The following is a 14,753-nucleotide window of genomic DNA, read 5'->3' on the forward strand; positions in this document are numbered from 1 at the left end:
TTTGAAAGTACTAAAAGTGTTAGTGGTCAAAACTTAGTGGTCACATGAAACACAAAGAACAGCACTGAAAAGATTCAATGGTTGTATGAATCCACAAATAAGAACAGAACAGTGAATTATTGTGAAACTATTTCTTTGTTTTCTTGATGCTGGCTGATAAACGTGGGTCAGTCCTGGACAAGATAATCTATAATATAAATATAAAATAACATGTATAATATAAGAACATATATGTTATATACGTATGTTTAATATTCTGAGACAGGACATTTTCAACATGAACCAGTTTTCTTTAACGCTAGAGAAAATGTTGGCTGTCACATGTGAGAAATATTAAAAACAATGTATGATGAGGAATTTTTTTTTGTGCTTTTGTTTTCAAACAGGTTTGTTGGGGAAGATCAGGAGGAGAGCTCAGCTTTAATGGAGCAGCTAGAGGAAGAAATGAAAGGAGAGGAGGAGCAGGAGATGGAAGGCGAGGAAGCTCCCAAAGTTTTAGTTTCACCTGTGAGTGGGGAGAAAGAGGAGAGTTCAGAGGAGGAAGGAGAAGAGCTCAGCGAGCTGGAGGAGCAGGTCCGAAGGGAGGAGGAGATCAGAGCTCTGCACATGCAGGATTATCTGCTGGAGGAGGTCTGTGATCATGGTGGGCACACTTCCGATAATCCGATAACAGATAATTATCGAAGATAATGTTTTCATTATCGATTATCTTTTAGATAAATTTAAAAACCATCATTGGACTAATTATCTTCCGATGTCCGATAACTTTTAGACCGATAACGTACTAAACTAAGCTGAACAATGAAAAACATTTTTTAAAACTGTTAAAGCTGTTGAGACCTACCTGCTAAAAGTTTCCTAATAGACATATTGTTCTACCCTCTGCAAACAGAAACCACTCTATTGTCTATAAGCAAAGGAGAACTGGTGACCAAAAAAAAAGTCATTTCCTTTAACACTATACTAATATAATCGCAATGTCACCAAGTCATCCAGAGGCATACATGTTTAACTTATGGTTCAAATTTTAACCACTCATTTTAGACAAGTTATTTAAAATTATTGTCATGTCTGAAGTTTATAAAGTGAAAATATCAGATATATGTTTTCGTTTTAAAGTAATGTGCTAATTTTTAAGGTTTGTGAGCACATGCTGTGCCAGGCAGCAGTGCATTATGGGTAGCATAAGGTAATCTCAGACGTTCACGACGGGACAAAATGCATTTCAGACACTCTGTTCAGGGTCCACGGATAACAGCATTAAACTCTAGTGCCTAAAACTCTCGTGAATATATTCTCTGGGTTTATAGACGTTAGTGTATTTGCGTTTGTTAAATTCCACGCATCTTAAATGTAGCAGACATGGATTATCTGGAATTTTGTTTGACATTTTTTCAAGGCCGCTACTGCCATCTACTGGCCAGGAGTGTTCGTGACAGTATTAAACGTCTGGGTACATGGCTGCTCTCAAAGTGTTGGTATTGTCCATTGTCCAGGCGCTTTTTGTGTGCATATATGTTAACTTTGTATTCTAAAACTACGGTTAGAAGTAATTCCGACTCCTTATCGGTCCACACGAACGAGGTTGGCGCCATGTTTTTAGTTTTTGTGGAAGTGACGACGAGAATAAGGCTCCTGATTGGATAGAATTTTAATCAGTACCGCCACCCAAAGGTTTGGCAGACTAATTACAACACATTTATACGGTTCGATTTTTTTTTTTTTTACGACGTAGTATGGATGAAGTTTTTTTCCCCAAACTGAAAGAGTAAGATATTCGGTTTTACAAATACCCGACAACGTGTGTACATGGCCTTATGTCTGTGAAAGGCACTATATAAATAAATTTACTTACTTACTTACAAATATTGAGTGCACGTTTTACAACATCATAAAAGTTTTAAAACATACAATTGCGATGACACTTCCAGGGCTCCGTAAAAATGCCTGTTTTTACAAATAAAAATGGAATATTTTACAAAAGCACATTTATCTTTAAACCAACACACGTCACATTAACGTGTTGGTTTACATAATGGATTACTGAACCAATCACTGTTTAGCACTTTTACCCAGAATGCTTTGCGGTCTGTGTTTGTTACAAAACCTCAGAATTAGTGCCTTATTCAACATTAAAAGATATATGTTATATTTTAACTTTGTACAAATGACAGAATTGACAATAATGGAGTTATTCTATCAGTATTTTCAAAAAACCATACGTTAGTATGACTTTATTTTTCAAGACCTCCGCCTGACCGGAGTGTTGAAATTGATAGGGAGCTGGCCTTATGGCTGCTCTTGGTGTGTCTCTGTGGCGGGAGTGCTGTTATAAACAACAGCTTCCAGCAGGAGCAGAATGTTGAAAGAAAAATGATTATGATTAGTAAACAGTTGATTTCGTGGGTGCTCTCAGAATTTTTCTGTGCTGCTTCCTGCAGGGGGCAGCATGGTCAAGCATTCTTGCTTATTCTTTAGGTCTTTTACTGCTTTTGATGCTTTCAAAAGCGATCGTGTTAAAAATCAATTTCAGCTCTTTAGTAACTGCAAATGTCCCATAGACAATGCCGGAATTTATCGGTTATCGATTATCTGTAACTTCCGATACATTTTTGGGTGGTTTATCGGTTTATCTTTATCAAAGATAACTTTTCAGTTATCTTATTATCTGTTATCGAAGTTAATTTTTTGGTTATCTTTGCCCACCACTGTCTGTGATCCTTTTAGGAAAATACAAAACTTCTTTGATCATTTAAAAATGCCTTTAAATGATCTACAGATGGAGACATCAGCGTGGGAGTTTGATGCACAACTTCGGCTGCTGCGTCACGAGAAACATTGTCTGGACTGGGAGCTGAAGATGGCTGACCTCAATCACATGACACTGTGCCAGGAGCTGCAGCTCCTCAAGGAGTTTGAGAAGAGGGAGGAGAGTCTGCAGGAGAAGCTCATTGCACGTACAGAGGAGGAGGACAGAATCGCGGTAGGCGGCAGTTTGTCACTGTCCAAATATATCTGAGCATCCACGAGAATGATCGTGCTCGTCTGTCCCATGCAGTCCAAGCTGGAGGAGAGCACCGAAGAGCTGGAAGAAAGGCAGAGACACATCGCAAAGCTGCTGGAGAGAGAGAAGGCTCTGCTGGCCTCCTTCAAGGCGTCGCTGGGTGAGAACCACAAGTTTGAAGACTTTCTGACCCGAGTCTTCAAGAAGAAGATCAAACGCATCAGGAAGAAGGAGCTGACAGGAGGAAATGGTGAGGTGACACTGCTGCGCTCTGCAGTCTGTGTGTATTAATGTGTATCTTTGATCTTCCATGTGTGTGTGCAGAAGAAGAGGACGACAGTGACGAATTCTCAGACGAAGACAATGACTGGGACGATAACGGAGATGATCACAGCAGCTCAGACGAAGGAGGATCTGCTCTGGATGACAGCGTCTGTCCTCCAAGTCAGTACTCATACCGTACCGTAGTAATGGATTCAGACACGATGTGATGATGTGGAAGTTCAAAACATTCGTCCTGTTGCTTTGGGGAATAATGATGTAACAAAACAAAGTACATGAACTGTAAGCTGCAAAGTGTACAAAGGAGAAACAGAACTTATTATTACAAGGTAGCTCTTAACATGAAAAAAGATTATTAAAATCACAGTGTTGTAAGATTTTCATGAAAACAAAAAGAAGGAAGTAAAAGGTAGCAATATTTATGAGGAAAGGATCTCAGAATTGTGAGAAAAAATATATATAATTACCCCCAAAAGAACTCTCAACTGAGTTAAAATTGTCATAAGATGTCATTACTACAATAAAAATATAGTCAGCATTGAAGAAAAAAAAGCCACTTACCAGAAAAAAGTACATTTAATTTCAAGAATAACTACTCCTTAACCCATAAGGGCAAGCGACATAACAATAAATTGTTTTTTGGCTGTAAGCTCATCTTATTTTCCTAAAAAGTTAACTTCTCAAACGAATAAACAGTCGAGACCTTGTCGCATATTTGAGCTGCTTTTGTTGCCATCTAGCGGTGATGTGAGCATTTCAGGGCTTCTGTATATTTCCTACTTGAAACACAAAATTCAGTTAAAAAAAAGGCAGTAATAAATGTCAGAACTGCATGATTTTTATTTTTTTTGGCACACAGAGGTTTGAAAGCACAATTTACTGTGAATAATGTGAGGGACGCATACAATAATTGTGTAAAAGAAAGTTAATTACAAAAAAGGATCTTGTAATTATGACAGTTTTTTAAAAATTGCAATTATGTGATAAACGTCAATGCCTTGCAAATGCTGGTAAGAATAAAGGACATTCATTATAAGAATTATGTATATCTAGAATTACTATGCTACTGCTAATAGCAGGGGTGGTGGCCAAGTGGTTAATGCGCTTGGTTTCAGTGCAGAAGGTTCTGGGTTCAAATCCCACCCCTGCCACATTTCTCCATGTAATGTGGAGTTGCGTCAGGAAGGGCATCCGGCGTAAAACCTGTGCAGATCCACCTTGGATTTGCTGTGGCGACCCCGAGTGCATGCGTGAGTTTTTTCACGCCTGTCAGTTGCGTCATTCGCCTGTGAGCACGCTTTGAGTGAGCAGTGGTCCAGCCCCCTCGTCGGATTTTTATTGTGAGGAAAATGTCTGAACGATTTGGAGCTTTGCTGCATCAAATTTTTCCAGAAACTGTGAGAGACAGCCAGGTGGAAACCATTCGGAAGATTCAAACGGCTTTCAGGGACGATTCTATGGGGATCACACAGATTAAGGAGTGTTACAACCGGTTTAAAGATGGCGCACAATGGCAGAGGGCGCGCCGCACTCCGAGCGGTGATCAACAGGCTGAAACGACCAGATCATTTCCAAACTGAACACTGTGTTGATCTGGGGCGTCGTCTGACTACTACAGAAATGGCACAAGAGGTGGACATACCACTTTTTCGGCACATTCCACTGTTACAGGAGTTTTTGTCATGGAAAGAGGAGCGGAGGAATTTGCCACAGAGCCGCTAATGGCGCAGGACAAAAGCACCTCCGTGTTGGTCTCACAGGACATGTTGTAACATGCTCAGCTTTTGCACCATTCGGAAGATTCAGACGGCTTTCAGTGGCTTTTCAGTCGTATGACTATCCGAGAAATTGTGGACGAGCTGCACATGCCACAACATGTCCTGTGAGGCTTCATCACGGCATTGCTTTTTGTCCCGCGCCATTAGCGGCTCCGTCCCGACACGCGAATTCCTCTGCACGTCTTTTCATGACAAAAACTCCTGTAACAGTGGAATGTGCCGAAAAAGTGGTATGTCCACATCTTGTGCCATTTCTGTAGTAGTCAGATGACATCCCGGATCAACACAGCGTTCAGTTTGGAAATTATCTGGTCGTTTCAGCCTGTCGATCGCCGCTCGGAGCGCAGCGCGCCCTCCGCCATTGTGCGCCGTCTTTAAACCGGTTATAACACTCCTTAATCTGTGTGATCCCCATAGAATCGTCCCTGAAAGCCATCTGAATCTTCCAAATGTTTCCACCTGGCTGTCTCTCACAGTTTCTGGAAAAATTTGATGCAGCAAAGCTCCAAATCGTTCAGGCATTTTCCTCACAATAAAAATCTGACGAGGGGGCTGGACCACTGCTCACTCAAAGCGTGCTCACAGGCGAATGATGCAACCGACAGGCGTGAAAAAACTCACGCATGCGCACGAAGGTTCAAGCTTGGCTGATGCAATCACACATGATTCAAATCCATATAGTTTTTGCAAAAAATAAAAAGGTCGGATACTTTTCTAACAGACCTCGTAAATATCTACATAAAAAAGAACTTCTTTAATGAAGGAAAGCGCCCCCCCCCCCTCTCTCTGTCTATCTCTCTCTCTCTCTCACTCTCTCTCTCTCTCTCTCTCTCTCTCTCGCTTTTAAACTTTTTATTTACAAGCTGTGTTTTAAAGTGAACAAAAGAACAACTAAAATGTACGGCAAGGGGGATAATGAAGGATTATTGCTGCACAGAAACAATGTGATTACGCTGGTACGAATATATCTGTGTCAGACTGTGAGCCGGAGTTGTTTGAGAACACAGTGCAGCTGCGTGAGCGCCGTCTGGATCTGGAGGAGCTGCTGGCTGAGGAGCGGAAGCGCACAGATGCCCTGAAGAAGGAGTGCGATGCTCTGATGAAGAAGGTCAGACCTTTTCCAATGATTTGTGTTGTCAGTTTGGTGCGTTCTTCATGAGGGTTTTGTCACTGCAGGAGAAAGTTGTACAGAGCAGCCGGAAGGCCGCTGAGAATGACCTGCAGTCAGTCCACAGGCAGAAACAGCAGAAGATGAACGAGCTGGTTGTGGTGGTTCCCCTCAGGCTGCATCAGGTAAACAGATAATAATACATTTATCAGCAGGACACGTTTTATATGCAAAAGCATACAAACTCTCAAATCATTGCTTTCAAATGAGTCGACACTCATTACTGTTTTTGCTTGTGATTTATCGCTTTGTCTCTGCATACTTCAGAAGTTTAACATTTGTATGGCGCAAACTGTTTTTAGTTTGTTTTTGTGAGGAAGAATCCCTTCAAAGGATGACTAAGACAAGAAGAGCAGTTGTTGGTGTTTTATGCCACTCCTCAATAGGGGGCAAACAGCAGCTAAGATTGTGTTTTCAACATGGTGTACAAAAACTTGACAGTTAGCAGAGGTTAATGTTGCGATGAAGAAATGTGAAAAAAAAATTTAAAGACAAAACATTTACTAATTTGTTGGTTACAAGTACACTGTGTGGATATCCCATTCATAATTTGCTAATATAAAGCTACCAGCTTGTTAGCATAAGCAGCAGCCAATGAAGAAGCTGAGGCCAACGCACCAGCCCACCGGCGGTGACACAAGCAGTCGCAACATTCTGACCACAGAGGTTAATATAAATACTAGAGTCTGCAGTTGCACCGAGATCTGTCCCAGCAAGGATGCGTGGTCGCGCCATTTTAGATCAGGGCAACTCAGTAGGCAGCGCGCACTGACACTCAGTGAGTCCTCATCAAGAAACAGGTGGAAACTGCTGGAAAGCTGTACATCTCGACAAAGCCACAAATGGAAGAAGAGGGAGAGAACATTCCTTCCATAATTAACAGTTTTGGTTATTCTTGTACTTTTTTCCGTGACTTTTGTGTGATAAACTGGTGTAAAGTGTCATGCCTGTGTATGAAATCTGAGGATTTGAAACCACCTTGAATGGAATTTTATTCAAAGCTAATTTTTCAAGTACTATACAAAACAGATTTAATTAATGCGGACCATGTGGAATTAATTATTGCAGTCTGTGTTCCTGTCTGGATTGTGTGATATTGTGCTTTCATGTCTGCAGAATTTGGAAGTTGGAACATATCAGATCTGTTTAAACTTTCAACACTAAATTAAAAAAAAAAAAAAAAAAAAATATATATATATATATATATATATCTGATATATATATATTATCTGATATATATCTGATAATATATTCTGATATATATATATATATATATATATATATATCTGATATATATATTCTGATATATATATATATATATATATATATATATATATATATATATATATATATATATATATATCTGATATATCTGATAACGCATTTGCTTTCAGAGGCTATTGGCTGATAAAAACCATTTGCTCATAGAATCAGAAATCGTTACAGCTGCAGGTGTCTCGTCCGCAGTCGCATGGTGGAGAACTTTTTTGGAATCCTGTCAAAGTTAATAATTTATATTATATTTTATGAGTTGTGCAGCTCTGAACAAAGCAGCAGCAGCATGATGTCTCAGCTCAGCAGCTGAGCTGCTGATTTATCGCAGCTAGAACAGATCAGATCTGTGCAACTTTCAACCCTAATATTTGGGAATGTGTGGGTGTCAGTGTATGTTTAATACTTTCCTTACATAATTTAATGTAAATTAATTTTACTGGCTCAATATCCAGGTCAGAACGGCATTTTAACACGTCTTTTGCAAGCTTTTTCCCATGTGTTCACTCGCGTATCCGCATCGAAAATGCATTAACATCTGGGCACTATATATCAGTATTTTGCCCGGTTAGGAGGTGTCCTGTCGCTGTCTGTGAAGGGACATTCACGTTTAGTAGGCAGCATTGGGAATGTGGACTCTAGTACTCTTAACCTCTGTGATTCTGACCGATCAAACACCAAAGACCAGTACTGAAAGAACATGAACGACCGCGATCGGAAGGATGTTTTTTGTTCTGTATGTGACTCTTCTATTCCCTGCCCACTTTGACCAGTCACCATCATTGCCATTTATTTTTAATGTCATTAAAAATATATTTTTAATGACATCTTATGTTCACATGCAGTACCTTTGCAGCCCTCTGATGGGTCACAACCCACTCTTTCGGGATCTCTGCACTAAACATTTGCTGAGATGTTTGGCAAAGAGCTGCAAAAATAAAAGAATGAATCTGTTTCATAAAATATTGGCAGAGTGCCATCCACTCAACAAAAATATAAACGCAACACTTTTGGTTTTGCTCCCATTTTGTATGAGATGAACTCAAAGATCTAAAACTTTTTCCACATACACAATATCACCATTTCTCTCAAATATTGTTCATAAACCAGTCTAAATCTGTGATAGTGAGCACTTCTCCTTTGCTGAGATAATCCATCCCACCTCACAGGTGTGCCATATCAAGATGCTGATTAGACACCATGATTAGTGCACAGGTGTGCCTTAGACTGTCCACAATAAAAGGCCACTCTGAAAGGTGCAGTTTTATCACACAGCACAATGCCACAGATGTCGCAAGATTTGAGGGAGCATGCAGTTGGCATGCTGACAGCAGGAATGTCAACCAGAGCTGTTGCTCGTGTATTGAATGTTCATTTCTCTACCATAAGCCATCTCCAAAGTCGTTTCAGAGAATTTGGCAGTACATCCAACCAGCCTCACAACCGCAGACCACGTGTAACCACACCAGCCCAGGACCTCCACATCCAGCATGTTCACCTCCAAGATCGTCTGAGACCAGCCACTCGGACAGCTGCTGGAACAGTCGGTTTGCATAACCAAAGAATTTCTGCACAAACTGTCAGAAACCGTCTCAGGGAAGCTCATCTGCATGCTCGTCGTCCTCATCGGGGTCTCGACCTGACTCCAGTTCGTTGTCGTAACCGACTTGAGTGGGCAAATGCTCACATTCGCTGGTGTTTGGCACGTTGGAGAGGTGTTCTCTTCACGGATGATGCGAAGGAGATGTGTTGCACTGCATGAGGCAAATGGTGGTCACACCAGATACTGACTGGTATCCCCCCCCCAATAAAACAAAACTGCACCTTTCAGAGTGGCCTTTTATTGTGGACAGTCTAAGGCACACCTGTGCACTAATCATGGTGTCTAATCAGCATCCTGATATGGCACACCTGTGAGGTGGGATGGATTATCTCAGCAACGGAGAAGTGCTCACTATCACAGATTTAGACTGGTTTGTGAACAATATTTGAGGGAAATGGTGATATTGTGTATGTGGAAAAAGTTTTAGATCTTTGAGATCATCTCATACAAAATGGGAGCAAAACCAAAAATGTTGCGTTTATATTTTTGTTGAGTATATGATTTTATTACGATGGGCATCAGGACAGACTTTGGTATCAAAATCAGCCAAAGAGATGCAGTAAATCCAGCTCGGTTCTCAGGTCCTCTGTACAGGCGTTTTGCTCAGTGGGTTACAGATTCACTAAAATATCTATTTTTTTCTGAAACATGGTTGAACAGTTAACTGGTGGAACAATGTGTTTTTCATTTTACAGAAATTTGTTTTCATTTCTTCTCTGTTTTGACTCGCAGATCAAGTTTGTAGCCAACAGTTCAGTCCCGAGTGACATGAGCCCGTCTTTGGTGCTGAACAGATCGGAGCTGGACAGGCTGCAGGAGCGCATCGAGAAGCTGCAGGTGGAAAAGAGCCAGCAAAGGGACCTGTACATTCAGGCCCACCAGCAGCACTTCAGGCTCCTTAAGGACTGCAAAGACATGGAGGCTGAGATTCAGGGTAAGACCGAGCTGAGACTTCCACACGTAAAACACCCAAACATTATCCTGTGATGTGTGTGTGCACACAGCACTGGAGGAGCAGTGCGACCAGCAGACGATGCTGAAATTTGGGAGGCTGGTGGACCTGGAGGTTCTGCAGACACTGGGCGGGAACAGGATGCTGGAGGAGCGCCGACAGGAGAAACTGATCCAGGAAGCCACTCATGCCAGCGAACTCAAACAGTGGGATGTACGCATGTCCTCTGAACTCTTCTTTGCATTTGATGAGTTTATTGATCGTCGTGTGTGTGTGTGTGTGTGTGTGTGCGCGCGCATGCTTTTCAGGCTCAGGTCGCAGAAGCCCAGCAGGCCTTTATGGAGGTCACAAGGTCAAACTCAGAGCATCTCTTCAGGATGATGAATCTGTTTGACCAGAAGACGGTGCTAGAGGCCGAAATCAATGCCAAGCAGAAGAAAATTGTAATGTGCTTTTACCATTTTTTTTTAAAGTTAACCAAGTAAAGATGAGGTTTTGCAACAAATCCAGGTAGAATTAGAAGCACAGAATATTTTAATAGCTTGTATAAGTCCAACTGTTTACAAAATAACCCTGAAACAGGTGAGCGAATATTCACCAAACTTGGTTGGAATTTTCCCCAGTGTGTCTCCAGATGATTAACTCCTGGAGCATATTGGTCAAATGACATCAAAAATATAGTCTTTATATTTTCCAAGGGTATTTCTACAACCAACAGAGCTGCAGAGATTAAATGAGCCCATTTACAATAAATCATCTGTAATCAAGTGGTATGAGTGACATCATGATTATATCATAAAGCCGTCATTCACTGATGTCACAATTGTCTTTAAAATACATTTTCCAAGATGTCACCACAAGCAATAGGGCTAAAGAGGTCACCCAAAGCTCAGGATCAATCGGGCTGTCATTGCACATATGAATGATGTCACGTTTCCTAGTTTATTTCGCTCACTATGACCACTCCTGTATGTGCACGAGCAGCATGAGCATGCCCCTCCCACCACTGATGCCTTTCAAACTTGTCTCATAATGATAATAATAATAATAATAAAAAACCTTAAATTCACATTAGCTTCAGTTGTAGCATCAGGTGCTACACAAAAATGTTCTTGAAGTGATTCTTTAAAATCATATTTTGTTCTGCATAATAATAAAATCTTTAAAATCTATTTCAGATAGTCTTTCAGAATAAAATCTCACAGGAAGTTTTTTTTTTTTTTTTTTGAAGTTGTAGACTGAAATTCCAGGGTGTAATAACTTGGACAAAACAGGTACCATCTGGACTCTGAGGACACTTTTTATAAAGTGACAAAGTTTTAGGGTTTACTGAAATTTTTTCTCATTTACATTTTTGCCTTATGACACTATGAAGATCTAATGCTCTCCAATTTATTGAGTTCCATTATAGGTTTTTCTTTTGTGCTCCAAAGTGACAATGCCCCCCTGGGTTGTTTTTGTGTGTCCAGGGCAGCCAGTTTCAGGACGACAGGAGAGACATGGAGAACGAGAGGCTCCAGGAATTGGTGAAAACAAAACTCCAGCAGATCGATGCTCTCAGGGCTGAGATCAACTCGCTGTCCTGTAAAGACGGCCACGTGTCGCCGCCACTTCAACCCACTAACCAATGAGAAAGAGCCTAAAGCACACTGAAGGACTGCGATCGCTGACGACATCAACAAAACAATTCACTCCTCCCATCCTTGTTAAAGTGACTTCATCAGAAAAAGAGCAAAATTCCATTAATCAGTTTTCTGTTTGTCTGAATGAGGTTAAAAGTTAATGAGGGTTTCAAAAAGTCAGTTTCTTGAACCAAACTCTTGTTTGTATTCACCAGCTTGACAGTTTTGTTCTAATCCTGTCAGCTGACCCCATATTAAATCATCATTTCTGTTTTCAGTGACATTCGTGAACATTTTGTTTGACGTTGCAATAAAACACAGCAGGCGGCTTTTATAGAAGGTTTGATTCCACATGCATGTGTGTGTGTGTCTGTGGACGAGATGCTTCATCTGCATCGTCCCGGTCCAGCCAGCTACAAATGGATACCAGCCTCGTCATGGGGATGTGACCTGTTAATGGACTGGTGTCCCATCCAGGCAGGGAGACATTGGACCATAGGGCCCATAAAGAATGCAACAGGCACACCTGATCGATGATTCAAACAATCTTTATAAATTCAAACAAACAAGCAAATGTGTAAAAGTTAACTATAGGTGGTGGCTGTGAAAAATATCAATATTAAGCCACACCCACCTGTTGTATACGATATCCCATAAACATCCCGCAGTTACACCAACCACCATCATCAGTCCAAAGGCTTTTTCACAACACCAACTTCCATGTGAGTTATTTTCCAAACCATCTACAATAACATTTTACTCAAAGGCTGTGGCTAACGAGTAAATAATAAACCAATTCAAGGTGCATGAGGGTGAAAATGATCCACCCAGGACACAAAACATCAGTGGTTCAATCAGGCTTTGTCAATACAACTTTTCTTGTATTATAGTTTAAAAAAATATTGATGAAAGATCACAGCAGCCAGGTGCTACAATGTTGCAACAACTGTTAAAACAAAGTAACTGTTAAAACGTGGTTAAACTTACTGTGCGTGCACGTTCATTACTGTAATAATTATTAGTAAAGTGATTAACTGACTATCTGAACACTCTGTTCCTTTACTAACATGGACTACAACAGAGGTCCACTTTGTTGTGCACATAAAAATTATTACAACAGCACTTGAAACCCTGCAGCACCATATTTAAAGAAACTGACACTTATTTTTTAACTATGAACATTTTATGGACAAAATCTGCTCAGAACTAATTAATTGACAATAATAAAAATAATTACTATGCAGGTCTTAATTTCCACATGATCAGAATGTTTCCATATAATTTTCTTATGTTTCTCAAATAGAAACATAAGAAAATTATGTTATTTGGACACATTCTGATCATGTGCAACTGATTTACATAAATTACAGAAGTCCTGACCTTTTTTTCCCAGCAGCAGAGTAGAAAAAAATATAACAGTCTGACCATCAATGTATGACAATTTGATTAATTGATCACCAGAAAATATATTTATAATTTAGTTATTCATTGCAGCTTCTAAATTATTTTGCAGAATTGGGGCAGGGAAGTAGGATGGGTGCAAGCACTTAGTAGTGCTTATTCCCCAAACAGAAGGCTCCTGGTTCAGGGCCCACTGTCCATATACATCTGCAGTTGTGTCAGGAAGGATGTCTGGCATTAAATTTGTGTCAAATTAACTGTGGAGATGCCACGCAAAACAAACAAAAAACAAAACATTGAGCTGTCACACAAAGAATATTGGAAGAAATCTGGCCATGCATATCTTCAAACTTGGATAATAAATTTAATAAAAATCAATGAAAATAATTTAGGTGCAGCTCCAGTTTTAGTTAATGACGTCATGTTGTGTATAAACTGATTTTAATCAGGCTTTGACTTTGATGTTACACATCAGTTTGACAAAGGGGGCGTGGCCGGCAGCAGCTCTTGCCCATGTAAAGCAACAGGCTGAAAATGTGTTTTTATAATCCTGTTTCCCAGACAGCTGGTGGCTTCAGCTCCTCCTCCTCGGAGGAGATGATGTTCTGCTTCTCCTCACAGGGCGCCGAGCTCCTGCAGCAGCAGCTCCTTCTCCCGCTGCAGCTCCTGGACGCTGCGCCGGTTCTGCTCCAGCCGGTCCTCCAGCCACTGCAGCAGCGGCCCGCTGACCGCCGACATCTGGCTGCACAGGTTCTTGGTGAACACCGAGCCGTTGTGGATCTTGGTGACCGGGTCCAGGTGCGCCAGGCTGTGGATCTTGCGGTAGGTGTCCTGCTCCTCCTGGCACAGAATCCGCGGCAGCTCCACGGCCGACTCCAGGCACACTTTGCCGATGGCGTGACGCGGCACCACGTGCACGGGGACCTCCACGCGCTCATACTCGTTGGCCTTCTGGGCCTGCGCCGACTGGAAGCAGGTGTAGAGCACACGGCCCGTGCGCGTGTTCTTGTCCTCGATGAAGCAGGAGAAGATGAGTCCGACGAAGCACTGGTCCAGCATCTGGTACATGGCTTGGGTGCGCACGTCCACGTGGGAGGGCCACACGGTGATGTGCGGGTGCGAGTGGTACCAGCCTACCACGCGCATCGGCTTCCCGGTCAGATCAGCCAGACGCTCAGCCTCGGTGGAGGCGGCGGACAGCTGCTCCGGGGAGATCTCCACCCGGTCCTTCCGCTTGTCGGAGCGGCGGAGGATGATGACGGAGTGGACGTGGACGATCCGGCTGCTCTCCACCTCCCCGATACACAGACCCATCACCTCCTCCTTCTCCGTGCTCAGCGCGTGGTTCATACACACCAGGAAGGCGTCCGACTCCAGGTGCACCGCGCTCACCGCCATCGTTCCTCACGACAGATAAACAACAAGCACACTTCCGCCTTCTGCGCGTCACCGCAAAAACCAGTCCGGCTGGAAACGTCACAAAAGTTCTGCCTGCAGTTTTTTTTTGTTTGTTTTTATCTTACGATGCTGCGAAATTTAGCATCGATGTCACAGTAAATATCACAGATATCGACAATTCATTTATTAATGAGATTTAAATAATAGTGCACAAAAAGTACACATCAGAAATGATGGATGTTGACCATCCTCATATCTTTTGGAAATGTCCAA

At 41.7% G+C, this 14,753-nt stretch overlaps 2 protein-coding genes across 2 annotated transcripts in view; one reads left to right on the forward strand and one right to left on the reverse strand.

Annotated features, from left to right (window-relative positions):
* The window catches only part of LOC117529214 (cilia- and flagella-associated protein 44), a 52,922-nt gene extending 40,913 nt beyond the window's left edge, over positions 1-12,009 (forward strand). Inside the window, 10 exon segments of the mRNA XM_034191934.1 lie at positions 387-630; positions 2,780-2,983; positions 3,059-3,254; positions 3,329-3,448; positions 6,042-6,172; positions 6,241-6,357; positions 9,840-10,041; positions 10,112-10,272; positions 10,368-10,502; positions 11,529-12,009. Coding sequence (XP_034047825.1) covers positions 387-630; positions 2,780-2,983; positions 3,059-3,254; positions 3,329-3,448; positions 6,042-6,172; positions 6,241-6,357; positions 9,840-10,041; positions 10,112-10,272; positions 10,368-10,502; positions 11,529-11,690 — 1,672 coding nt within the window. The 3' untranslated portion in view covers positions 11,691-12,009.
* Positions 12,010-12,774: 765 nt separating this feature from the next.
* On the reverse strand, positions 12,775-14,605 carry brcc3 (BRCA1/BRCA2-containing complex, subunit 3). Its single transcript, XM_034191954.1, has one exon. The coding sequence runs from the start codon at positions 14,478-14,480 to the stop codon at positions 13,698-13,700; it is 783 nt and encodes a 260-aa protein (XP_034047845.1). The 5' UTR covers positions 14,481-14,605; the 3' UTR covers positions 12,775-13,697.
* Positions 14,606-14,753: the final 148 nt, after the last annotated feature.

The sequence above is a fragment of the Thalassophryne amazonica genome, chromosome 17 (assembly GCF_902500255.1).
Source record: "Thalassophryne amazonica chromosome 17, fThaAma1.1, whole genome shotgun sequence".
Lineage (NCBI taxonomy): Eukaryota > Metazoa > Chordata > Actinopteri > Batrachoidiformes > Batrachoididae > Thalassophryne > Thalassophryne amazonica.